At 33.6% G+C, this 19076-nt stretch overlaps 1 protein-coding gene across 2 annotated transcripts in view; it reads left to right on the top strand.

Annotated features, from left to right (window-relative positions):
- Dbp80 (putative ATP-dependent RNA helicase Dbp80) overlaps positions 1-19076 on the top strand; it is a 110279-nt gene that overhangs the window by 63308 nt on the left and 27895 nt on the right. For both annotated transcript variants that reach the window (XM_065506859.1, XM_065506858.1), the window contains one exon: positions 20-121. In XM_065506859.1, the coding sequence (XP_065362931.1) occupies positions 20-121 (102 nt within the window). The remainder of the gene's footprint in view (positions 1-19; positions 122-19076) is intronic.

The following is a 19076-nucleotide window of genomic DNA, read 5'->3' as shown; positions in this document are numbered from 1 at the left end:
CGTTTACTAACACTTTCAGACAACTATCATCAAAGTGTCAGATGCTATTTTTTTCAGCTACATATGATAAGGAAGTAATGGAGTTTGCAGAGCACATTGTTCCTGAAGCAAATATTATTAGGTAAGTAACGTGATTTCAGAATATTCATGTAACTACATACAGTTGTGAACACAGTACCAATCATGATACAAAAATACAAGGTAGTTCCACTTTCTCTTTTTGTCGCCATATTAACGTTCTGACGTTTATTGGAATTATGAAAAATCATGCTAATATATTCTACAACTACAAAGAATTGCATTTTAAAGTAAAAAAAAATACAGTTTTATAAAGTAACAGCACCTGAAACTTCACTGTAATTGCAGACTTTTATAAGACATAAGCATGTCAAGGCGCGTAGCTCAACTTTAAATTTTTTTATTTTTTTTTAAATATATTGCATTTAAAAAAAAAAATTCATGAAATTTTTTTTAGTTTGTGATTTCATATATTTTTTATTAAAAAAAATAATAAATTGTAAAACGCGTGAACAGAAAAAAAGTTCGGAGGTTTTAAAATATATCTCTTTTGTGAACTTACATATTTTGAAAATATAGGAAAGCAAGGAAAAGTAGTCACATAATTTACATTAGATAACCTTATTGTAATAAAAGGCGTTTGCTTTTATTTATATCTTTATATCTTTTATTTCTGCTCTTTATAAAGTTTTCTGCCCACGCGCTTATAATAATTTTACAAAGTTTTCGTTACAGCTTGGTTATTATTATATCCTTACAATAAATACTTAAAATTACCCTTACGGTTACTTTATATAAAAAGGGTTACCAACCCAGCATTTACATTTATATAATTACAATTATTATTATTATAAGTAATACTATTATCACACTCGTGACATGCTTTTTTTTTAATGTCCATGCGTTCTAGCATGTGGACTTCTAGTGACTATCGGTTCCCTAATATGCCCTTCAGAAGTCCTCCCACTATTCACGTCTGTACCACTGGTTTCATCTATTATTACTGCAGGGTCATCACCACCCCTTGCTGAAACGAATGGTTCACACGTGTCACAAACCTCACTTTCCCCCGGGACTTCCCAACTACTTGATTCGGTTACCTCCTGTGACAAAGGTTCTCCAGTCAAACCCCGATCTCCTACGCAACCTTCCTCACATAGTAATTCACTAGCATCAAAGTCCTCATTTCTTGTCCTGACAATAAATCGTCGATTCCGCCTAAAATAATTGTTAAAGTTATCCCTTATTATATATGATCTGTCGTTGTGTGCCGACACGATCCTACCATTATACCATTCCTTTCCATTTTTCTTAAATAAAACTAATTCACCCTTATTCAATGCGGACAAGGGCCTAGCATTCCTGTCGTAATAAAACTTTTGCCTTCTTCTCTTTACCTCCATCTTCTGCCGAATTTCCCGCTCATTTATGCTGTTTGATTTCAGAAGTGAACTCGATACCGGTAATTTGGTCTTCAAGAGCCTACCAAAGAATAACTCGGATGGAGTGAGACCCATATCCGATAACGGGCTCGTATTATATTCCAGCAATCGATACTGAAATTGTGCCTCGTCGTTTGACCTAACACAGCGTTTGAGGATGTTTTTAGCTATGGAAACTCCCTTTTCAGCCAACCCATTACTTTGGGGATACCTTGGGCTCGAAAGCCTGAATTGTACGTTATATTCCCTTGAAAATTGCGTAAACTTCCTTGACCCAAATGGGCTATTATCACACTTCAACACTGTCGGGTATCCCATGCTATCAAATACTCGGCAAATAACACTAATAATATGAGCTGCTGTTTTCCTTTGAAGGGGTACTGAAATGAGGAAATTAGAATAAGCATCAACAATCGCAATATACAGTGAATGTCACTTAAAATCGTACACCATCGTAGTCAAATTTTATTCATTAGTTTTAGAAAGTTGATGTTTTGGAAATATTTTAAAATGCTATTTTTATATTGTGTGTGCTATTACCTATCAGAAAATTGGGTATAATTTTAATTGCCCTTATCCACAAATAAAAAAATTGGGTAAGACTGTCAGTGCCCAGAATATCAACGCTTCATTTAAAATCGTAAAGGCACTAAAAAATAGCAAATGATACCCTACAAAGTATTAGGATTATTTAATATTAACATTTTTTTTAATTTTTAAAGTTTTAATTATAATTTAATATAATTCTACGAATTTAAGTGAAATATGAATTTTGTGATGTTCTTTAATTTTCATCAATATTTTTTAACGAATTGAGGTTTTGTTAACTTTTTTGTTGAAATACATATTTTTTGTTCCAATTAATAAAATGACTTTTAATTTTTTATATAATCACCTATTATTGCCTGTATAATTTCATAATATTTAAAAAAAAGATATGTTGTACGATTTTGAGTGACACTCACTGTAATTGCGACCAGCATACTCAAAAAGGTCCATGGCTGCTATGTGAAACGGATAATTTGGAATCTCCTCCTGAAGCAATGGCTCCTTTTGAATATTCCTACGGAAACTCTCACAAATTCTACAGGTAGACACCAGCTCCCTAATTTGCCTATTCATGCCGGGCCAATAATATAGTTTCCTCGCCCGCGCCAGCGTTTTCTCTATGCCAAGATGCGGCGCATGTAACCAAACTGCCATTTTGCGCTGCATCACTGTTGGCACAACTAACCTATGATTCACAAATAATAATCCAATTCCGATTTTAATTTATGAAATTTCCGACCCAATTCGTCAAGTTGGCGAAATTTGGGCCACCCATTTTCTACATATTTACAGATCTGTGAATATTCCTGGTCCTCACCTAATATCTCACGATAGTACAAGTAATTTTCCGGCGTAATACAAACAGATCTCGTTACTGAGTGAATAACTCCCGACAGTCCCTCCAATTCCGAGACCTCCGACAGTTGTGCCCTTGATAAGCAATCTGCCAATAACATTTCCTTACCCGGTTTATATGTGACCCTCATATATGGATATTTTAACAGAAACATAAACATGCGTTGAAGTCGCATCGTCACGTCGTCAATATCACGCTTGATTAGTGTCTCCAATGGTTTGTGGTCTGATTCCACAGTAAACTCCCGCCCATATAAATAAAAGTGAAATCTCTGGCAAGCAAATACAATGGCCAGGAGTTCCTTTTCAATTTGCGCCCATTTCTGTTCACTTTTACTCAGAGTTCTAGAAGCGAATACTACTGGGTGGCCATTTTGAATAATAACACATCCCAATCCATCCTTGGAAGCATCCGTTTGCACAACTATGGGCACTTTCGGATCATAAATGGCCAGGACTGGTTCATACGTGACTATTCCCAACAAATTCTGAAATTCCTTATCATGTGCATCTGTCCACTCGAATTTCACTTTATTATGCGTTAAATTACGCAATTGTGCCGATTGCCTCGAAAGGTTCGGAATAAACCTTGCCAAATATTTGAGGAGACCCAAGAATCTTAGCACATCCGCCCTACTATCCGGCTTTTTCATTTTCAATATTGCATCCCTATATTTCGAGTCAGCCCTGATCTTTCCCTCGCATAAAATATTCCCCATGAATTTCACCTCCCGTTGCCTATACTGAATCTTCTCAGGATTGAATCTAATATTATTATTCCGTGCCCTACTCATTACCATATTCCCAACAAATTCTGAAATTCCTTATCATGTGCATCTGTCCACTCGAATTTCACTTTATTATGCGTTAAATTACGCAATTGTGCCGATTGCCTCGAAAGGTTCGGAATAAACCTTGCCAAATATTTGAGGAGACCCAAGAATCTTAGCACATCCGCCCTACTATCCGGCTTTTTCATTTTCAATATTGCATCCCTATATTTCGAGTCAGCCCTGATCTTTCCCTCGCATAAAATATTCCCCATGAATTTCACCTCCCGTTGCCTATACTGAATCTTCTCAGGATTGAATCTAATATTATTATTCCGTGCCCTACTCATTACCAAGTCCATTATCCTTCGGCTGACTGTTCGGTCCCAAAATAAGTATCCACACAATTAAGAACACAAAAACCAAAAATCTTTATTCTATTGTGGTTATAATCTACAACTGAAAAATTTATATCCGGGTTATACACTTCAATCCCCGTTCCTTAACTATATCAACTGGAATGCAGTTGATATATTATTACTTTTAAATTGGATACTGCCCCAGTATCCAATTTAAAAGTAATAATCCTATTTCCTATCTTAGTCTTAGTCCACTGCTTAGTCAGCGCTTCACTTGTATTTAACCTAAGAATACATTTTTTACTTAAGATTCTATTTATTTAATTTTAATGCAACTATTACCTTCTATATCACCACAAGTGCAGCTACCTTCTTCTTCCCATCGTTGGCATCATTTTCTGTCAGCTTCTTTGGTTTGCGGCACATTCGTTGAAAATGGCCCTTTTTTGAACATGAGCGGCATATAGCATTCTTAGCTTTGCATTCATCTACATGGCTGGCATTCCATGGACCACCGCAATTATAACAAAATCTATTAATTACTCCACTGTTGTGACCAGTTTTAATAGCTTTGACCACTGGTTGTTTTGCATCCAATATGCTTTTATTTGTATTGGCAGCCTCATGCGTTTTACACATTTCGATGACACGTATTAGTTGTTCATCCCGGCCATCTAATAATTTAAGCTGCAACTTCTTATCATTCACTCCTACAATAATCCGATCACGTAACATTCGATCGTCATATAATCTGCCGCATTCACATTTATATTCACAGTAGCGTATCTGAGTACGCAATTCAGTTTCAAATTCCGTGAATGATTGTCCATCTTTTTGCGAGATTACGTTGAATTTGTACGACTCCATTGCAACATTTCGTTGCGGTAAGCAATGTTGGTCGAATTTTTCCAAGACTTCTTCTAGAGTGCGTTGAATTGCATCTTTGCTCACTGTGTCAGTGCCTAGCAAGGATTTTTGTGTCCCGTCATTGGGGAACAATGTATTGTAGATATTGGCACCGTCAGTCCCAATGAGCCAGATAAAATTTGCAATTTTCGTATCTTCCGACTCCTTCAACTTGCCGCTGGCAATCATGAAAACTAGGAAATTTCGCTTCCAGTCCGGCCATTCCTTTGCCAGGTTAGAGCAATCCAACTCACATGGCAGACGATCATTCGTTGCCATTTTGTTTTTTTTTTATGAAAATATTATTCAGTGACAATTGGATTCTTTGATCTGCTTTTCCAGGAACTTATTTTATACCCGATGATTACAACCACGTTGGATTCTTTCCGATGTAAAATGTGATTTAATTTTCCACTTAACACGCCGGAAAATTTCAGCAACTGAATATTCCTCTAACGACACTAACGTTGTAGTTCAGCAACTGAATATTCCTCTAACGACACTAACGTTGTGGTTTGCTTTTTGTTTTTACTTTGTTTGCAAACCACTTCTGACACCATGTAATAAAAGGCGTTTGCTTTTATTATTTTATATCTTTTATTTCTGCTCTTTATAAAGTTTTCTGCCCACGCGCTTATAATAATTTTACAAAGTTTTCGTTACAGCTTGGTTATTATTATATCCTTACAATAAATACTTAAAATTACCCTTACGGTTACTTTATATAAAAAGGGTTACCAACCCAGCATTTACATTTATATAATTACAATTATTATCACACTCGTGACACTTATCTGTCTTCTTACAGAATCAATAAAAAAATTCTGCCCCAACTTGCATCTCCACAATTGCCGATCCAAAAACTGATCATGGCTTCAGGTATTTCGCGCCAACAAATTTTTGACTACAGGTCGCAAATTTAAAGATAATTCGACAAAATTAGGCACAAATTTTTATATTATCCCACGAACTAATCCTATTGAATTTGGATAGAATCGGTCCATTATTTCTCCTAGCCCCCATAAAACTGCCTTATCTGAAAATAGTTAAGCTCTCATAAATATCTTAATTATAAACATATCCAAACCAACATCAGCACACATAAGTTTTATATACATATACGCAAATGATCCCACCAAATTTTGTGACGCTCCCATATAAGCACCATTCTCGAAAATAAGAAAATAGGATTCAATAGAAATAAGTTTCATATCAAAAGAAAACTGTTTATAATCAATCGGTGTAGGGCATCATAGGTCGGGCTTGCCCGACAAATTACTTGATTTTTAATGTTTATAATGTAATATAAAATTTTATCTTATATTGGAAGTGGGGTGGCGGTTGTCCAGAAGTTGTGAAGTTAATCATATATTACTTGTACCAAAATTCGTGACTGTACCTTTATTTATTACCGAGTTATGAATTTTGATAAGCTAGAATGTGAAAACCTCACAGTGTGCGCTGGGTAGTTACGCATTGAATTAACATTACCACACATGCATGTGTGATTGTGTTAGTGCAAACGTATGAATGTGTTTAGGTACTTGCACTCCCAGCGGGGAAAAATGATAGGACTTCAGTTTGTTGGCCTTCTAAAAGGCATACTTACTAATTCTAAAAGATCCTGCCTGCAACAGACAACAAAAGACAGCTGTCAAAAACATATCGCACACCCAGTTCAAAAGTGACACAAGTCAAAATTTTAATTTTTAAGAAATCGCAAAAATTATATACCAATTGAAACATGAAAGATATATGTAACTGTTGTTTTAGCAACAGTTAACAACAACAAAATACACTAATATTTTGTTTATTTATAAAAAAGTGTATTATGCATAATTTAAGCATATGAACCCGAAAAATCAAAAAACTTTTGAACTGGGTGTGCGATATGGTAGTTTATGAAACTTAAACAGAATTTTAATGGCCAACGTTGGCCATTTAAGCATAATTTAAAAGAGCACTGAGAAACACATGTTCGTATTTAAATAGAACTTAAGCCCCTAATTTTATAAAACGCAACGCCTCCATTTTCTTAGCGTTGCATTAAATTACATTTTGCAAATCACTGCGTTCAAGCAAGTGACTGCTCGCGTTGTAACATCTGATTCTTACGTTATTGTGATTGCAGTTGTTTGAAATTGTACATTTTATACAACGCAACGCTTACTTTTTTTGTCACTTTGATTGTCAAATTTAACGCTTAAATTTTTTTGGCGTTAGTTTAAAAAGTGGTCAAATATTATTAAAAAAAATAACAGATATTTAAACATTTTTAAATATAATTGTTTCTCAAATAAACATACTTATGTAACTACTTTAGGTTTGGACTAGCATCAAATGTTTGCCCAGTACCGCAATTCTGTAAGTTTTTATATATTCCTACCGATGTCGTTAAGTAACGAAAAATATCGGTTGCTCTAACGAATTTAATATTCACCCCCATTTTCTCAATATCTGGTTATCGTTTTTCGTAACGATAAACCTCCAATTAACATTTTTTTTGTATGAGAACTGTCAGTTTATAGTTACGATAAAAAATAACCAAAGATTGAGAATTGGGGGTCAGTATTTAAAGTTAACGATTTCTCTCGGTAATACATATGAACGACGAATATAGTTAAAAATATAAATTTCAATATTTTTAAAATTAAAAAAATCATTTTTATTTATTAAAATGTTCACTGTATTTTCGTGTTGGTAGATAAAATTGTAGTCGTGTGAATAAATAATCGCATTTATATTTAAAAATCAAACACCAGCTCCCCCAAATACATATATTCGCGAAACCTACTGAAAACAGAAGAACAAGAGTTTTTTTTTACTAAAAATCAAAGTAACCCAGTGTAATCCATATGTCTATGCCACCAGAAGTGATCATTGATTCAGAATTTAGATATTTGTTATTATAAGGACCGTCGAAAAATTCGGATGAATTTCCTTCTAAGAAAACGGTCTTAAAAACGATTTTTTAGCTTTTATATAAGTTTATACTCGTATCACATCGCTAAATAAATTGCTCACTAGGAAATTTGAATATAGGGATAAACATTATACACTCCATAAATGTGTTAAATAAGGATATTATGCCCCATATAAAAATTGCTATTAAAATTCGAATACTATTTTTTAAAAGCAAATGATAATTAGGGCAAGTTAATTTGTATATTTAAAACTCAAATCAGTCCGTATCTAACGAACACAAAAAGGTTGACCAATCGTACTTTCAAAGAACGGCTTATTTCAAATATTTACGTTACAAAACTAACTTCTTAACAATTATCGTTATGGCTTCACTAGAACATTTTATTTGTTGTTAACCTGACAAATGTCGTTATTTACCGACTATTTTTAACGAAAATAATCCGTATAATTCAATTCGGAGTATATCTTAACGATAAGTATTGTTAACTTATGAATTTTGATAACTTAACGACAAGATTTTGTCGTTAAAAAGTTACAGAATTCCGGTACTGAGCTTCCACAAGTATCGTTCTCTACCCCAGCAGAAAACTTCATTTTTATGTTTTTAATATTTATTTTGTTATATTTTTGTGTCTTCTTTGAAGAAATATTTTATGGATTCAAAAGTAAATAAACGCCATACAGCTGTTTGGCTTACAGCATTGCCAACACGATATAAGTACATATTTTTGTATATTTTTATTTTAAATTTTAGTATCAACTTATACAATGACAACCACGGCTACGTAGAGATTTGACAATAGAAGTGACATCGTAATATTTCGGCGTTGACTAAACGCAATGCCGTAGTGATTTATAAAATTTTATATTTTTTGTTACTCGTTCACAACAGCGTTGGTGAAGCGTTTAACGCAAGTGATTTACACAATTAGGGCCTAAATATAATTCATATTTATAACGAAGTAAAAAATTGGCTCAATGTCCAGTTTTTGACTTCGTATTTAAAAACGTTTTTAGATAATTTTTACATACAGTGCCGGACTTAAAAATTCACACAGCATACATATATATCTTTAATCTTCCATATTTTTTAAACGAAGGCCACAACTATCGTACGGGTTTCAAAAAATATTTATTTGCATATAACTTGTTGAAATATATGGAAAAACTAAACATAAGTTGGCATATTTCAGAAGTTCGATTTTAAGGGGACAAAAATATTCATTCACACAGTTTCTAATTTTTAATAGGAAAATAGTTTTTTTAATAGTTTAATATTTTGTGTTGTAGCCTATATTTTTAATGACTTTTTTTAATCGCTTGACATCGACAAATTTTTGGTGACGTCAGCTCCAATATTTTGCCATTCTTGTGACAGGACTTCTTTAAGTTGAGTCTTACTAATAATATGGTGCTTTCCTAAATGTCCGCCCAATTTATCCCACAGATGTTCTATGGTATTCATGTCAGGTGATTGCGGAGGTGTCAGAATGTGGGGAACATGATGCACTATCCATATTCGGACGTCATGGGCTGTGTGTTTGGGGTCATTGTACTGTTGAAAGTAGAAATGTTCCCAAGCTTTAACTTTAGAGCCCATTGTAGTAGGTTTTCTTTTAAAATATTAAGGTACACTGTTTTGTCCATTGAACCGTCGATGAAAACTAAGTTTCCTACACCAGATGCAGCCATACAACCCCACAACAAGACTCCCATTCCCACGACAGCCGGTTCTACGCACCGGAATGACCCGAGTTCACTCGGCCAAGGGCTGTCAACTCAGCAAACACTGCTGCTACAACAACAACAAGACTCCTCCTCCACAATGTTTGACAGTGTTTACTACATTGTTCTTTTCCAATTCAGTGTTTGGCCTTCTCCAAACTCTTACTCTGTCGTCCGATTGAAAAATACTTACAAACAATCTTACCAAAATAAATCTGAAGATTTCTGGAACGGAATACTATTCTTAGATAATATTTTTCAATATTATTTTTTTCAGTGTTATATAATTTTTCATATTTATATTAAATAGCATTACTGTCAACCCTGAAACCACTACGCCAATAGACAACCCTGACAAATATGAAATATACAACTCTGTCGTTTGGCGTCTCTGAATTTTTGAATAAAAACCGTGATATAAATAATTGGTGCAAGTAGCAAGCTTGTCGACAACGTAGACAGAAGCTATTGTTGAACGCGAAGTATTTTAATGAATTCAATAATTAATCAGTTGACAATTATTCAGAAGTGGGATCTGAATTCCGATGAAACGTGATGGAAAACTTATGCACATTTGCTGTGAAGCCGTGAAATTGGAGTTTCATGTTCAGGCAACAAAAATCAACTGGTTGATCGACTCGAGGATCACATCGTTCAAAGTTGAGACGAGGCACTAATCGCGAATATGCGAACGCAAACTGATCGTTACAAAACATCGGATTTTGATCCAACAGAAGCTTCCTCGCCCCAATAAACGTTTATGACGCCTTAGGAATCGCCACCTCAATCGACAACTAATTTGTTTCATAGTGTACTAACGACATCTTCGTCTGATGGTCCTCAAGTACACATGATTCCGTATACTTCGTCGCAGACAACGTCCGCTGTTAATTTGTTTCATGGTGTACCGAAAACATCGTCGCACAGTGTGGCAAATTTAAAAATAGCGGCCTAAACTCTATAACTTTTGACACAGGCGGAATTTTTTAAAGCGGTTTTTGTTTGATAGGTGACTTGTTTACCCTCATTTTGGTATGTTAATTTGTATAATAGGTTGTGGCGGAATGTAGTTATGATATCTAGAAAAGTGATAGTTATTTTCTGAAGAATTATTAGCCATAATTTAAGTAAGAATTTATTTTGCATATGAAATTTATAACAAAAAATTGAGTATTTATTGTATTGTATAACATAAAAACCTTTCTGAGTCTATATTTTTGTCGAATAATTAAAAAAATTTAAAAAAAAATGTTGAATTTTTTTTAGAAAAGTTTTATAAGAAATATTTTATTTTCCAATAAAATTTAATAAATAATGATAATAGTAGTAAAGAATTATAATAATAACAAGTATGAAAGTAAGGTCCGTCAAGCCCGACAATATAATATCCTAAACTAAGAAAATGAGCAAAATCATTGTTCTTTAAAATTTCAATAATTTATTTTCGTGAAAGATTTTCGGAAGGGGGCCTTATATGGGAGCTATGACTAATTATGGACCGATCGCCATGACATTAGGTTATGTGATTTATGTCTATATGAAAGTTGTTTGTGTTGAATTTTTTTGTGTATACCTACACTTTTAACAGATATATGCTCATTAAAGTGATTTTCGGAAGTGGACCTTATATGGGAGCTATGGCTAATTATGGATCGATCACAATGAAATTACGTCGTCTGATTTATGTCTATATGGAAGTTATTTCTGTTGAATTTTATGTTTATACCAAAATTGTTAATAGATTTATGCTCGTTAAAGTGATTTTCGGAAGCGGGTCTTATATGGAAGCTATGACTAATTATGAACCGATCGTCATAAAATTAGGTGACTGACTTCCGTATATATAAAACTTGTTTGGAAAGGAATTTTGTGTAGATACCTACACTTGGCCGCATAAGTTTGCGTACAAACTACTTTATATATTTTAACAGGCTATTTTAGTCGTAAGTAACAACGGTAATCATTTGAAATTGGTTTTTATGTATAGATAAACATTTGAAAATTACGATAAGTATTTTCTTTTTGCATTTGCAAAGTTTGGTAATAATTGACAGCTTAAAAACAATGGTATGCTAACTTTTCGTGTATGCAAAAGTATGCGTACATAAAAATTAAATGTAATTTGTAACTGTTTTTGTTATTGTGTGATACTAGAATACTGCAGTTTTTGTTTCAAACTCATCATAAAAGTGATTTTTGAAAATTTTTTGTTTCAAATTGGAATAATTTCAAGAAATGGCAAACAGAAAATTAATTAATGTAGCTGAACGTAAAATTGTTATATATTTACGAAAACAAGTGAAAACTTTGCGTGAAATCGATCAAGTAGTTGAACATACTCACTCCTCCATCCAGAGAGTGATAAACTATTTTAAAAAAACTGCAATTTTTGTTTCAAAGCCTCGTTCTGGTCGTCCACCAAAATTAACTGAATGCGAAAAAGAGGGTTATAATGCAATCTGTGAAGGAAAATCCCAAATTTACTGTATCGAAAATGGCAGAAAACTTAAATTCACAATTTAATAAACATGTGTCCAAAGACACTGTGCTCAGAATTTTGAAAAAGGCCAACTATAGAAGTCATGTAGCAAGGAAAAAGCCGCCAGTTTTTATAGTTAATAGACAAAAACGATTTGCTTTCACTAAAGAACACATAAATATGCCTCCAGAGTTCTGGAAAAATGATCTGTTCACGGATGAATGCAAGTACTGCATCTTTGGCATCAAAGACCGTCAGTTTGTTTGGAGAAAGCCTTGTACAGTGCTTAGTCCCAAAAATTTAAAACCAACAGTTAAGCATGGTGGTGGTGCAGTGATGGTACGGGGGTACATGACAAGTGAAGGCGTGGGAAATTTAGAATTTATTCCATCGACAATGGATCATAAGGTCTATTTAGACATTCTAATGAAAAATCTTACCTAAAGTGTTAGCAAATTGGGCATTGAAGATGATTATATATTCCTGCTAGACAACGACCCAAAGCATACTACACAAAACACAAGGCTTTGGTAGTTGTTTAATAAAACAAAAACAATTGAAAACTCCTCCGCAGTCACCAGACCTAAATCCCATAGAACATTTATGGGATTTGCTGGAGTGAAAAATACGAAACCATGTAATAACATTAAAGGAAATGCTTCAAACAGTATGAACTGAGGAATGGAGAAATATTAGTTCCAAATACACCGAAAAACTTTTTTCATCAATGACAAAATGCCTTCATAATGTTCTTGGTCGTCGGGGTTATCCAAATAATTATTAAAATACAGTTTAATTTATAAAAATCAGTAATATTTTAATTTTACTGCGGAATATTTAAATTTACATGCGGAATTGAATTTTTTTATTAATTGAATTCTTATAAGTTTTGTTGATTCTTAAATATGCATTTTACAATGCAGTTGTGTTTTTAAATATTTAAGAGTTTTATATAAAAAATTTCAAATGAGTAGCGTTATATCCAAAATTAGAGTATACTTTTAATTTTCGTTCTTGTACGCAAACTTATGCGGCCAAGTGTATATTAATTAAACATTTATGACGGATAAAGTCCAATTTCGGGAGGACTTTCTATGGGGACTAGGTGAAATAATGGACCGAATAGGCTTCGTCGTTGGGCCTAAAAAATTGTATGTAGCAAATTTTATCGAAATATCTTCAAAATTGCGACCTATACTTTATTCACAAGAATGCATTTATACTATACAACATATATGGTGGTATAGAGTATAAGCATCATACTTGAGTCAGAAAAATTTATCAAGCTCAAAAAGAGCAAAAAAGCGAAAACGAAATAGGTATGTTAATAAAGGAGAGAGTACGTACTTTCAAATGGTACTAGGCTTTTTACGAAATATTAGGAATTCCCTAAGGTTTATTCCATCAAACCTTAAATTTATGTAAAATTTAACAAATTAAAAAAAAAAAATATTGAAGCGATTTCAAAATTGGTGGAAACATATATTTGCATTGAAATTAAAGATTTGAAACCATTTTAACAGAAACAGTTTACTTCATAAAAATTCCTTTTTCAAATAAAAAGTTATAAGCGAAATTTATTAGAAAATCCTACTTTTCAATCAGATAATAAAAAGGTGCATATTGAATCACCCTGTTTATAGGGAAATGTTTACATAGAGACCTGAATTTTTGGCTTCTCAGCAAAATAAAAAAAAGACTTTTGGGCGCTATTTCAAAATTAGCAACACTGTGCGACGTCTGATTGTTCTCGTGTGCAAGTGATTACGTCTACCACATCGTACTTGTATCCATTCGTCTCGATTTATGCAGCACCTCGATCTGTGTAAAGCCATCAATACTCAACTGCCGGAGGACGCCGTCCAGTAATGAGAACGAATAATGTTTCGTCGAATACCAACGTTTTTCCCTACGTACTGTGGGAGAAATCAACAATTTAGTGGCGCAAAATAAAAAAAAAAACTTTCGCATTTTTGATTTATTGTTATGTAGTTTCAATCTATAGTTGTTGCTGTACTTAAAAATATTTAACGTTTATTAATAACTTCAGTGGTTTGGTATTGACAACTATTTAAATGTAAAAAATATTTCAGAAATTTTTTTTTATGAAGAATTGGTTTCAAAGTTATTATTAAGCTGGATAGTACAAGGTTTTCTTTAAGTTGTATTTTTACTTTTTTTTATGTAGATGGAATATGAGGCTTGGTAAATCATAAAAATAAAAATATATTTTCCGCTATTTGTGATAACTAGGGGGCGGATTTATATGCAAATGCATGTTTTTTCTCGAACCTCCAAACACAATGTTGACTAATTATCTATCCGAATCACATATTTTGCAGTAAAATGGCATCGATTTGTTAGGGCATATTTTTGCATATTTTATTGAAAATGCATATTTTGGTATATTTAACTTCGAAATGCGTATTTATATGCATTTTATTTAAATTTTTAATATTTTTTGTCGTCAATGGGCAACATATTGTCAGGACAAAAAGTTGTTTGTCGAATTTGTTATAGAAATAACATTAAATGTTAAGGACTAACATCATTCGACATTAAGTCGTCTTCATTTCTCCATCAGCAACTAAAAATTATCATTTCAAAACTGTTTGCTTTAAAAAAGTATGGAGTTTTTTTATGTATCAAAAATTCAATTTCGATTTAGAAGAGATTTCGTTTACTAATGATTTTGTAACTTCACATACACAGTCAATTCCTAGCATTTCTAGGAGATTGTCCTGAACTGGTGATTTTACCTATCGTTTAGGATATAATAGGTAAAATCACCAGTACTTATCAAGCTACGTGAGTAGTTATTTTAACACATGCAAGTCCTAAGCAGAGGGTCAGTTGACCCTTTTGGATTACTTAGAGACAAATGGAGTCAGCCAATTGTATCAGACATTATTGATATTTACTGTCTATCAGGGATAAATTTACTAAGTACTTGCTTATCTGCTGGCTTAATATGAGATGATATTAAGGTTGGATGCTACTTTACAGCACTATCAAAATATTGCCGATTTTAAAAGGCAAGTCGCAAGATAGATGTTCTAAAGATTATGGCTTTAAACAAGTATTCATACCAAGATCTTATAATCAATATATCCATCGATTTCTCAGAAGAACAATTATAATTTTAAAACTTAACTATTTAATTCATGTTTTAATTTAAAAAGTCCTAACTGCTGGGAACACTGTTGTGTATTTTTTGGACATTGCGCGATCCATAGTTAATTATTTCATATTTCTGTACAAAAATATAAGTGCATATTTTTTAAATTTTTAGGTCATATATTGGTTTTTATGACGCATATTTTAGGCGCATATTTTCCAATAATAAATGCATGAAAATCCGCCCCCTAGTGATAACCAATGGCCATATTCTTATAGAATTTTATTTTTTTTACTTTTTGAATTTTCGGAAGGTTGCCAGTTACTAATGCTGTGAGATGCAGTCCTAATTTTTTTGCCAATATCAAGGCCATATTACGGACTACATATGGTAAAAAAATTTAGCTGCGAAAAAGTGCGAGGTGAATTTATATAATTTTTTTAAGAAATTATACGTTCAGAATATTTTACCACCATTTGGAACAACAGGAAAAATCCTAAAATACTTGTATGAGTACACTATATAAGAAGAAATAACAATAAAGTATGTACATTAGGTTGGGTCGATTTTTTTCACGGAAAATCGTATAGCAGAAACGCATTCTATAGAAAATTCTAAGAAATTTTCCCCAAGAAACCATAGGTCTAAAATCAAACCCTATCTTGCGCATTTCGTCTTTTATCCAATGATATTTCAGTATTTTTTTTTAATAGTATTTGTATTGGATAAAAGACGAAATGCGCAAGATAGGAATTGATTTTAGATATATGATTTCTTGATGAAACTTTCATAGAAACTTCCGTAGATTGTGTTTCTGGAAAACCAAAAATACCGTTTTCCTTTATTAACTATATTGTAGCAGGAGTTGAGCTTAACAACTTTTTTGAACATCACTTTGTGATATACGGGCATGTATAATGTTTTCCCCTATTTATTTATGAAAAACGGGATTTGGAAAATCTTGAAAACCCCGGGATTTAAAATTAAAAAACCCCGGGCTTCGGGATTTAGAAAATCCCGGGATTTTCGTTTGGCATCTATAATCAAGACACACCCTACGACACGTTTGGCCAACAAGTACCCGTTGTGAATGGTTTCGTCACACAAGCGTCGCAACCTATGTCATTCGTTTATCAACCGTATTCTTCGTCAAGTGGCTCGTACGTAATGCCACAAATTCCTCCGCCTACTCAACCGGTTTTGCAGTCCTGATTTAATACGGGTAACCCCTATGGCCACGTAAAGGAAATTATTTCCTTGTTTCCCGATTTCAACCCTATCACAGATGAATCTGTGAATTCGTCACAATTCGTAAAACGCGTTGAAATGTTGAAAACCGCTTATTGCTGGGATGACCAGTCAGTAATATTTGCTGTACAGCAGAAAATTAAAGAACCAGCGAGATATTGGGTGGACTCATTGCAGGAAGTAATCGTGTCTTGGTCACATTTTGTGAATAAATTTCATTCAGATTTTCCCGACACAGAAAAAGAAGCCGACGTACATATCAAAATGTCTACAATAGATTCGTAGTCCTCAAGAAACTCCACAGGAGTATTTCTATAGAATATTAGCCTGTGGACGACCCACCCGATTATTCGACACATTGTTAATGGAATTAAAGACCACGGTTTAAATGGGGAAATTTCCAACGAATATGCAACATGTAACCAGCTCTTAGGTGTCATTATTTGTTATTGTAATTACAACGAAATAAGAACTCAACCAGTAGTTGCACACAAACCGAAAAGAAACGACAACACCGTATCACCCAGTACAACATCGGTCAAGAACGAGAACAGCAATCCGGTGAGTAAGATAAAATGTTACAATTGCCATAACTATGGACATTATTCGGTAAAGTGTCCCGAGCAGCAGATGAAGGATCGTTGTGGAAATTGCTATCGCACTTCTCATAGAACAGCTGAATGTAATTTGCCGAAGGAACGAAGAACAGCAGATGTGAACAAAATTGATGATAATACTTCAAAGCCGCTTGAACTTTGTAAAGCCGTCAAAATAAACGGTGTTGACATCTTGGCGTTTATTGATTCAGGCAGTGAACGCAATTAAATTAGAATATCGTTCTCAGAGAAAATTGGTAAGACCGTTGAATGCGAAATTATATTGAAAGGGTTTGCAGGCGGTGAATTTATTTGTGTGGGTAAGGTGATCGCACTCGTATTAATTGATGACACGAATACGGAAGACGAGCTTTTTATTGTTGAGGACGAAATGATACCAACGGATGTGCTTATTGGTCGTAATCTCTTGTGTCAAGAGGGTAAACGTACAATTATAGAAGGTGATTTGTGTTGGGTGCAGAATATAAGGAAAATTGATTTTGCAGAAGATTTGACAGTTAATGAATGTGAACGACTCCAGACGATACTTGAGAATAATGGAACCTGTTTTTCTGGGAATATAGGCGAATTAGGTAAATGCAATTTGGTGAAAATTAACATTGAGGTAAATAAGGTCTATCCAATATGCTCGGAACCGTACAGGATCCCATTTGCAAAACGTCCTGTTGTGTCAGCCATCATAAAAATAACAGTCCGTATTGTACGTACCAACAGCCAGGTTGAGCGAGCGAGTTGAATTGAATGAATTTAATAATTAATTTAAGTTTTGCTTAAATGATAAATGTTTTCTTTTAATTAAACTAAGAGCGTATCGATAGTTATTTAATCAATCTATCAGTTGACACTACTAAATATCAAAAATTTATCGATAGTTTTGCATAAAACAGCTGTTCAACCAAAACAAAAATTGATATATTTTGACCAATAAGAAAAAAAAGTTTATTAAACAATAAAATTATTGCTAGGAAAATGCGCAAAAGAAGCTCCAATTGCCACGCATAGGAATTTTAGTTTTAGCAAGACGCTGAAAAAAATACAGCGCTAGAATAGAGTGAGAAAAAAACCAAACAACATATGGTAGTTTATGAAACTTAAATAGAATTTAATTGGCCATTTAAGTATAATTTAAAAAAGAACTGAGAAACTAATTTTAGTATTTTAATAGAATATAATTCATGTTTAAATACGAAGTCAAAAAAGGGCAATAAATGTATATTTTATTTGATTATAATCTTCTTTTTCTATATACAAGGTGGCGCAAAAGTAATCTTATCAGAAAATGCTATAAATTTGCGATTGGCCCCTAATGTCAGTTCTGTTTTGACATTTGTGTAGTGGAGCAGTGTAGCGTAACATTATTTATTAACGTGTATTTCGCATGTGTTTACTACACAAATGCCAAAACAGAACTGACATTAGGGGCCAATCGCAAAATTTATAGCATTTTCTGCGCCACCTGTTATATAAAAGAAAGTGATGTTAGTTAATACGCTTATAACACAAGAACCCCTGGACGGATTTCGATGATTCGCACCAATTCTGACTGGTCTCCGGCCAAACAAGAAAAATACACAAGAAAATTCCCAAAATATCACATACATTTTGTGTATAGGGATTTTACGATGCCATCTTCATGATAGATGACGTTTATGTTTAACCCACATTCAGCGTGAATGGTCAACGGCAAGTGTTTCAAGCGTTATCCACGAAGTATCGGCGTCGATCATCTGATGATGGCGGTAGAATAATCACAGCCAAAGTGAAAGGAAATTGTTTCGTGGTCGACAACTCTTGGGTTGTTCCGCATTCGCCACTTCTTTCCAAAACATTGAAGGCGCATTGTAACATGGAGAATTGTAATTCTGTGAAGACCATCAAGTACATCTGCAAATATGTCACCAAAGGCAGTGACATGGCTGTTTTGATCTTCAAGCTCCTGACCCCAATGATGAAATCACGCGCTATCAAGTTGGGCGATACGTAAGCTGTAATGAGGCGATTTGGCGTATACTCAACGTGCTCAAAACCCACCAGAGACATCATTAACCAGTTTCTTCTCGATTTT

Source organism: Calliphora vicina, chromosome 4, assembly GCF_958450345.1.
Source record: "Calliphora vicina chromosome 4, idCalVici1.1, whole genome shotgun sequence".
NCBI classification, from domain to species: domain Eukaryota; kingdom Metazoa; phylum Arthropoda; class Insecta; order Diptera; family Calliphoridae; genus Calliphora; species Calliphora vicina.
The sequence above is the reverse complement of the archived record's forward strand: the minus strand, read 5'-3'. Positions and strand labels throughout refer to the sequence as shown.